Source organism: Pseudonaja textilis, chromosome Z, assembly GCF_049901715.1.
Source record: "Pseudonaja textilis isolate UNSWEBS1 chromosome Z, rPseTex1.2, whole genome shotgun sequence".
In the NCBI taxonomy this organism is placed as follows: Eukaryota; Metazoa; Chordata; class Lepidosauria; order Squamata; family Elapidae; genus Pseudonaja; species Pseudonaja textilis.
Window position 1 is genome coordinate 79,669,293 of NC_142008.1, and position 9,316 is coordinate 79,678,608.

General features: G+C 34.1%; 1 protein-coding gene across 3 annotated transcripts in view; it reads left to right on the plus strand.

Annotated features, from left to right (window-relative positions):
• TGFBR1 (transforming growth factor beta receptor 1) overlaps nt 1-8,482 on the plus strand; it is a 41,802-nt gene extending 33,320 nt beyond the window's left edge. For all 3 annotated transcript variants that reach the window (XM_087915958.1, XM_087915957.1, XM_026702362.2), the window contains 4 exons: nt 190-346; nt 4,060-4,184; nt 4,266-4,396; nt 4,627-8,482. In XM_087915958.1, the coding sequence (XP_087772084.1) occupies nt 190-346; nt 4,060-4,184; nt 4,266-4,396; nt 4,627-4,752 (539 nt within the window). In that variant the 3' untranslated portion in view covers nt 4,753-8,482. The remainder of the gene's footprint in view (nt 1-189; nt 347-4,059; nt 4,185-4,265; nt 4,397-4,626) is intronic.
• The last annotated feature ends 834 nt before the right edge of the window (nt 8,483-9,316 follow it).

A 9,316-nucleotide genomic window follows, 5' to 3' on the forward strand; every position in this document is an offset into this window, starting at 1 on the left:
TGCTGAAGGTTATCAAGAAAAACTTGGACAATCATTTATCTGGGATGGAGTAAGAATCCATAGGCAGGATGTTGGACTAGAAGACTTTAGGGTCCCTTCCAGCTCTATTATTCTATGAGTGTCATCTTTTGTGCCTTGAGTTGATTTGGTTGATGATATTAATAGTACTTCTGTGTGTTTTAATTTCAGGTAAACCAGCTATAGCTCATAGAGACTTGAAATCAAAAAACATTTTAGTAAAGAAAAATGGAACATGTTGCATTGCAGATTTAGGTCTGGCAGTAAGACACGATTCAGCTACAGATACAATAGATATTGCACCAAATCACAGAGTGGGAACAAAGAGGTAAACTGATACTTTTTTAATCAGTTAAAAAACAGAAGATAAGATAATCCAAACTGAAGATAAGATAATGAGTAGGTGTTAAAGACAGTTATTCCTACAGCAATAGAAGAAAGTCTGTTGAACCCATTAGAATCTTGCATTAATATGGCCTATAGCAGGGGTTACCAACCTTTTGGACCTCAGGGACCACCAAACTCATACTTTTAAATTGCGAGGACCACTAATACGAATTGTTTTAAAAAGATAATATATTTAATATAAAAATTTTAATTTTTTATATTAAATATAAATTTAATATTAAAAAATTAATTTTTATTTATATGTATTGTGTGTGTATGTATGTATATATATGTATATGTGTATGTATGTATGTATGTATGTGTATATATATATATATATATGTTTTCTGAGGTTCTCATGGTATTTGTATGTGGATCTTTGTTGTTCATTTCTCAGCGTAAGACTGATATCTAACGCGTTTCGATGAAGTCTCATTCATCATCTTCAGGCTTTGTCTCGGCTCTGTGCTTCTCAGAGTCTACTCTGAGAAGCACAGAGCCGGAGACAGAAGCCTGAAGATGATGAATGAGACTTCATCAAACGCTGTCAGATACTTCAATCTTACGCGAGAAAACCCGAACAACAAAGATCCATATATATATATATATATATATATATATATATATATATATATATTATATATGCATATATATGTATATATATATATAAATGCTTATTTAATTATAACAAAATTGTAAATGCTTAATCATAACTGGGATAGAGCGAAGGAAAGGCGGGGCCTCTTGCATCCTTTGGGAAGAAAAAGGGGCCTGGAGGCCGGGAAGATCTGGATGGGGAGGACTTCTCCTTCACTCCTACCTTTCCCCCTGCTCTCTTTCCCCCACTCAGTCCTACTTCAGGACAGAGGAGAGCGCGCTGGAAACGTGTGTTGGCATTTCCAACACGCATTTCTCTGGACCTCTGAACTGAATGGTGAGCGCAGCTTTGCCCATTCCGCCCCACCACCGCCAGCCGGTACTTTTCCTGTCCAGGGCTGTACCTACAGCCCACAGCCATCAAGAAAGAGCCCAGGCCAGGAGAAGCGAGCTAGAAGGTGCAGGAGTGCTGCACAAATGCAAGTAGTGTGGCACTCCTGCATCTTCTGGCCATCTCCCTTGCTGCTTCAGCCCACCTGTGCCGCCAGCCCCCTCTTGCTGGAACAGCACCATTACCTCGTCCTGGCTGGCAAGGGCTGCACCAAAGGGTGGGAGCCAGTGGGTGGGCAGGCCATGTGGGTGGCACAGTCTTGTTTTCCCGCACAGCCTGGATTAATTTCTTTGGGGCAGACATTTCTCTGTGGCCCACCAAAATTTTCTCACGGACCACCAGTGTGCCGCGGTCCACCTGTTGGTGAACACTGACCTATATTGTAACCAGAACTTCTAATCTTTTAAAAGATAAAAAGATTCTGATTGTATATTTCACAAATTTTCTGTTACTACTATATTATGAAAACTAATATAATAAAAATGTGCCTCATATTGAACGTAGATTTGGAGTCTCACATAGATAAGTCTGAACTCATTTGAAAGTTTCTGCTTATCATCCTAACTTATTGAATACAAGTTGTTAAAAAGATAAATGCATTACTGCATTCTTACAAATGAGAGGAAACAATATACTTTGCCTCATCCTTTCCTTCTTTATTCTTCTCCAATAAGTGTCCCAGAACTGCTGAGCAGTGCCTTCTCTTTAAGAGTGAAGGCAAAAGTAATTGAAAGGTGACCTTCTTCTCCACAGAGCAATAAATAAAATGGAGAAGAATCTTTGGACTTACATTTTTTTACCATTCTTGGTAACCTATTAACATGTAATCTTTTAATCTTGGAAATTCATGTAAATATTAATGAGGAATCAAGTTTCCATTTAAATGTATGAGCCTTGTTTTAGGCAATGATAGATACTTTTATCTGAAATATAATGTATTATTTTGGTTTCCAGATGAAGTCATATAAGCAACAATACAATTCCAGTGTAGTTTTCTCTGACAAATGAGTTTTCTGTATGGAAGACATGTCTGAAAAAGACCTTCATCTGCAACCTGATATTGTGAAAATCAATTACTTCTTCTAATCTATTTGTTGTTTATTTTGCTCAATGCTTTGTGTTTCCAGAAATCTTATAGCAGATTCTATTCAGTCACAGAAATAATTAAAACATATTATATGTGAAGTAGCCCTGCTAGGTGGCATCAGATAGCCAAACCTGACTGATACTTAGCTTTTCTCAACTCAAATAGTGCTACAGTAGCTACTGTTCAAAACGATGTACAGCCATCTGTCTGTCTCCTTCGTGGATGGGTAGGAATTATTTGCAATAACTTACAAATAGTCAACAATTCTAAATAGCTATTATTTATTTAATTAATTTATATGCTGCCCATCTCACTGTCACAGTGACTGAGCGGCCTACAGAATTATAAAAAGATAATATAAAACAATTAAAATTATTAAATAAAGGCTAAAAAACAAAAGGACAGGCCACAGTAGACTCTTTTCCAGGACCCCTCCAGGCCAATCCCATTGGGATGAGACATCTCAGACATCTCATCCTTGGATTCATTCCATAAAGGGCTTTAGAGGTGTTAACCAACTCAAATTGGACTAGGAAAATAGACTAGCATCAAGTGCAGCTCACACAATAGCAATGTTATATATACCACCTGAGGGGCCTCCAGAACTATTTGTGCTGTTGCATTCTATACCAGTTATAGGTTCTAAATACTCTTCAGGAGTAGCCACACGTAGAATGCATTATAGTCATCCAACTGAGAGATGACCAAAGCATAAGTGACTCTGCACAGGACCTTATGATCCAGAAAAAGGTGCATCACATTGAACAAAGACAATCTGAGACTCTATTGCTACCTGCTCTTTGAACAGGAGATGTGAGTCCAGGAGAACTCAGACTGGGCCTAGAATCTATCCGAGGTATCAAAACCCAATTTAGAACTAAAGATGATAAACTGTCAGGTCCCAAAGCCCTTTGAACCCATTTTAGCTACTTTCAACTGAAGCCTGTTGTGCCCTATCCAAACCCTCAATGTCCAGGCACTGCAAGTGAGCAGCTGCAGTACTACTTGGGTCACCTACGATGGCAGCTATAAAATATTAGGGTCATTCTTGAGATGAACAGGAATGAGGCAGTGTGAAGCTTTTAACCCAGTTAGAAAAGGCAGGTTATAATCCTTTGATAGCCAGAATACATATCTCCCTATATAAGAAAGGAAAATGAATGTTTGGTCCCAGATTCTAAACAGTGAGTCAGAAATGCTGGTTTGTGATTTCTTAGCTATTTGGGAATAGCCATATACTATTGAGAGTTAATACTCTCAAAGCAGTCTTGAATAGATAAAATAAGATTTTGATTTTATAAATCAAAGTTTTCAAAAGTAGTGGTGTGGACTTGGTAGCAATTACACTTCAAAATCAGTGATATATTAGTGTGAATTACTGTGCTTAAGTTTCTTTAAAAGGCAAACTTTGTGGATTTCATTGAAGTAGCCAGTAATAGTATACAGTATAAAGTTCAGATAGTTACTTTGTAGAATTGAAGAAATGCTTACAGCTGCTTATGCCTTTAAAAAATTAAATTAAATAATGTTCAAGCAGCATTGCTTTATAAATAATACATATTGGTCTTTATATTCATAGGTACATGGCTCCTGAGGTACTTGATGATTCGATAAACATGAAGCATTTTGAATCTTTCAAAAGAGCAGATATTTATGCAATGGGTCTAGTGTTTTGGGAAATAGCTCGTCGATGTTCAATTGGTGGTAGGTTCCCCCTCCAAAAAAATTAACTTCAATCAGGGTCAGAAATGAACCTTAAATTATATATCGGTTTATATATCTCAGGAATCCATGAAGATTATCAATTACCATATTACGACCTTGTCCCTTCTGATCCTTCAGTTGAAGAAATGAGGAGAATTGTTTGTGAACAGAAGCTACGACCCAATACTCCAAATAGATGGCAAAGTTGTGAGGTAGATTCTTTTCTTTAGATAAGTTTTAGAATACTTTTAAAAATAAACCAATATGTTTTTAAAAAATCAAAATTTTGATTTTTAAATTTGAATTAAAAGAAATATGAATGTCAGGACAGTTCTATTTAGAATTATGAACTCATATTTTGTATTTGTATTTATGGATAAATGTACTTAAAATTCTTTGCTATGTGATATCAAATAATGGCTATTTTCTCTTTTATTTGCAGGCATTACGAGTAATGGCCAAGATTATGCGAGAATGCTGGTATGCCAATGGTGCAGCTAGACTAACAGCTTTACGCATAAAGAAAACTCTGTCACAACTCAGTCAGCAAGAAGGAATAAAAATGTGATTTAGGAAATCGTGTTCAAGAAAATATTCGAACACCAATATGTGCACCAGGCTTGTACATTAAACATTGTTCTACCTCACTGAGGGAACAGATAAATATTGCTGCCTTTTATACAATAGGATAATCAGTTATTAGTCCGGGATTTCTCTAGATGGAGTAAACAGAATCTTAATTATTTTTTTGAAGGTCACATAGGTATCTATTATGTTCAAAACACAAAAAATAAGCTTGAGAGTAGAACTTGTGTATGCCATGTATGGCGCTCAAGGACATAGGAACAATATCATGGTACGCTGTCTATTGTTAAATTGTTTTGTTCTGATATTAAGATGCTATTATTATTGAATGCCTTTCATTGAAACTTACGTGATCTTATTTTATCTGGAACACTCATGCAATTTATGCAATATTTTATATTATATGTCTGTCTTTTACAACAGATCATAACTTGCCTTTAAAACCATTGTAGTGAATAAGTGCCACTTTTAACTTTTCTTAGTGCAGTTCAGGATAGTCTTTGGTCCTTGTGAAATGACAGTAAATCTGTATTCATCAATCTGCTGGCTTCTACATACTTCGATATTACCAAATACTTGTATTTCCCATGAAGCATTGCCAAATTCCTGCTAATTGGGAATCCTAACTTACAGGATGGAACCAGGTATATTAAATGATTGGCTATAGGATGATTTCACACATGCATGAATTTATTTTTATGAAATGCTTTTTCTCTACAGCATAGGAACTGAAATATAGATTAATTCTGTGATATTCCCATGCTTTATATATCACAGTGAATAGGAATATTAAATATGGAACTCTGAAAAAGAGCTTTACCTGTAAAAATACTGTTTTTTACATAGAGTATGAACACTAACCTCTTAAAATAAATCCTCTTAAATATTGTCAGAAAAAAAAATCACATTGTTCTTTCTGTGCAATGAAAACAGCTTTGCTAAAATTTGATCCTTGCTAAATGCTTTTCTGAGGATGATCCGTGTAGAAAAATGTAGTTTGTAATAGTCTTACTGGATTAATTTTGTATGCGCCAAATAGGAATTTCCTAGGATTTAAAGTTGTTTATGTGGATTTGGTCAATGCGTAATTCTTAATGTTGGCTTTCATTGACTGATAATGAACTTTGGAGAAATGAATAAGCTTGAGTATAGACATTCTCTTCCTGTCATGCCCACCCCACTCGTGCCAGCAGAGGCCTATTGCAGATTCCATTGGTCAAACAACTCTAGCTGATGGGATCCAGAAGAGCTTTCCGTGCTCTTTGGAACATTCTCTGTCTTGGGGTAAGATCTGTCCTCAGCCCACTATCATTCCATAAGAGCCTAAAGATCTGGGTCTAAAAGTTGGCTTGAGGACTTAATGGGGAGTACCACGTTGGAGATGGCTATTCCACCTTGCCAAGGAGAAAACATCTAGCCTAAGGAAGTAATCTATTGTGGGGGAAATGCATAATACACTTGAACAGATGGGGGACTTTTCTATCCTCATCCTGGTCAAACTATAACGTAGATTGCAGCAGTGAAAGTTCTTAAATGTTCTGTTTTGTCAATATTTTAGAGTCCTAAGAGCTGTTTAACTTCAGCTTAAATAAACATCTTTTCTAATAAAATTCTCTAAACAACTAGCTTGATAAGATTCTTTTCAAAGATGATAGTCTTTTGTTTAAGGGACCAAAGTTAGACCAAAGTAGCATTCAAATATTTCATATGGCAAAGATAACACTGAAATAATTTTCTCATCCTAGTAATTGGAGGATAATATGCAGATTTGGTCATCTTTTCAGATTCTACTGATTGCCAATTTCAATTAAAAACAGTGGAAAACTTACAAAATTGTTAACTTTGAAGAGATTTTAAGAGTATCTATACCTCTACTAATACTTCACAAGTATTGGATCTTCATAATTTATTTCATTTATATACAAATATATGAAATACATTTTTATCTCCTACTGTTGTTGCATTGCTAGCCTAAATGTTTACACAGTAGATATTTGATAAGGTTGTAATTTTACTGTTTAGTTATATTTAAAATTATAGATACTGATCATATCAGATCTCATGATTTTAAGGATTTTATGTTTTTAAAATGATTTTAAGGAACAATACCCCATAATTCAAAAAATCTTAAATTTAGGTTTAGACTAACTTGGATTAAGTTCAACTTATCTTATTCTTTATTTAATTGATTCAGTTTCTTTCCAATGACTAACACTCTGCCTATCCAAATTCTCATTTTCACTGAAGAAGTTATATGATAGTAACGAAACATCTCAGTTTTAACAAGCTTTGATCCAGTTGCCATGATTTAATCTTTTAAAATATTTTTGGCCTGGATGAATGAATCTTCCTTTATATTATGATCTGGAGGAATAATAAAATACTTAAAAATTAAGAATTTTACTAAACATTTAAATTGCTGCCCATCTTTTAATTTTTCACAAACCTATATGAAAATGGTTCTAAAAAATTAATTGCAAGCCAAGCTCCATGAATTCACATTTAGCCTATTCTAGTTTAAGAGATCTTCAGAAGTATCTTTATATTTTTAAAATACTGCTTTAATCTTAAATTACCTCATGACAAAATAGATATTTACCTCTACATATAATGTTTAATGTTTCTCAAAATATTATGAAACTTTGGTATTTTGTTTCTCTCAGCCTGTCTTAAAGTATGGTATTCTGATCAATCTGCAACATTGCTGATATTTAGCTAGTTCTAATTCAGAGCATTGTGCTACTTGGAATTCTTGCTAAAATAGGCTTTTTATTGAGTTTCCTATTTGGAAGCTACCTAATATATTCAGGACAGAAGGATCCACATAATGGCCTAATGCAAGTTTTTATGGGCATATACAAACAGGAATATCTGCATAATTAAACAGACACTATTGCTGGCTGACAGTTTTTTGTCCAAATTGCTCGTTTTTAAATTTTTTGATAGTTTTGGTTAATATATTTATTTTGCTTTTCAAGAGCCAAATGGTAAAGTCATTCTTGCCATTAATTGATGAAGTTTGAGAATCTACAAATGTCAGTTCTAAGTCTTCATTTCTCTATATATTCTTGACTATGTATTTGAAGAGTATACAATTGGAAAATGTAAATTGTTGATTATTATTAAGTGCTAATATTAAGTAGAAAATAACAAAGCAGTGACATTTTTTCTGTCCTTCATTTTAGACAGTTTTGTTTGAGAAAACTATTGTTTAAATATTAGTAAATGTATTAACTGTGTACATTGTCCCATTACATTTTCTAGTTCTGAAAAATGAGGACAAAATATTGAATTAATAGTTTGTTGAGGAATTTTCAAAGCAATTTTATGGTTCAAAGTACTTCAAATGTTACGTTGTACTTTTTAAAAATGAAACGTGCAAAGGACATAATACATCAAGGACATCTGCTGCTTGTACACTATACAATAAAGTATAGCTGAAATAGATGTTCAGTTATATTTTACATGAAATATTTTATATTTTCTGCAAAATATAGTTAAATGATTGAAGTCGTTTAAGTTTAATAGATTTGTGTGGAAAGAAAATATTTGAGCCCAATCCTGATTGTTTCCTGATCAGTCAGCTTTGCATGTTTGCAGCATGTTTTGCATTTTAGTTTTACTTTTAAGACTTACAAGGCACTCTGTTCTATGAATTTTCAGTGTAAGCAATACTGAAATATTTTGAAATAAATTTAGACACTAAAATCCGATGACAATTTCTCATATTTATGTAAGATTAATTCTACTTCATGCAGAATTTTTCTTAACTTTTGCAAAAAGCTTCCCTTTGGGAGAAGGCAACAGGAAGCTTGAAGCATAAAAGAGGATTAGACCTGTTTAAATTCTTTAGATTAGGCTCAGAGTGTAAGTTTCCACCCATCTTCTCTATTAGTTGTCCTTTTGCTAGTGTTTCCATTGTTTGGGGATTGTTTTCTCAACAAAAATGCACACCCACTTTCCCATTCTTTTGTATAAACTTCAAGGAATCTCTCTAAATTGCCACCTCCTTCCATAATTTAATACCGGTATGTAATCCTTTGTATACACATTTGCTAGTCTCATTCAAGAAAATACAGGTAGGTAATTCAGTATCAATCCTTTCCTCAACTTTATCTTCCAACAATACTGCCACTTGATTTTTTAAAATGCCTTATAGAATTATTTTCTGTATTACCAAATATCAATTAAATATAACCTGTTATATTTAAAGGAGATGGGTTAGTTCAGAAATACAAAGTTTTATTTAATTGCACATATATTCACAAGCAATTTTGCTGTAAAAGTTATGTGCACATGGTTATTTCTATTTTAGAAAGTTGTGGGTGTAGAACATCTTGTCTGTTTCAACTTCTCATGAATCATTTGAATTCAAAAACCGAAGTCCCTGATACATCCCTTTTTGGAGGGTTTCAGTGAATTTTCTGAAATCATCAAACATCAATATTCTCTGAACTGCAGAGAAGCTGGGCCTATTCAGTCAGTCCTCCAGAAGAGACTGATGGACCCAGTAAGTTTCAGAGGGAACTTGGGGTTATTCCTGAGTC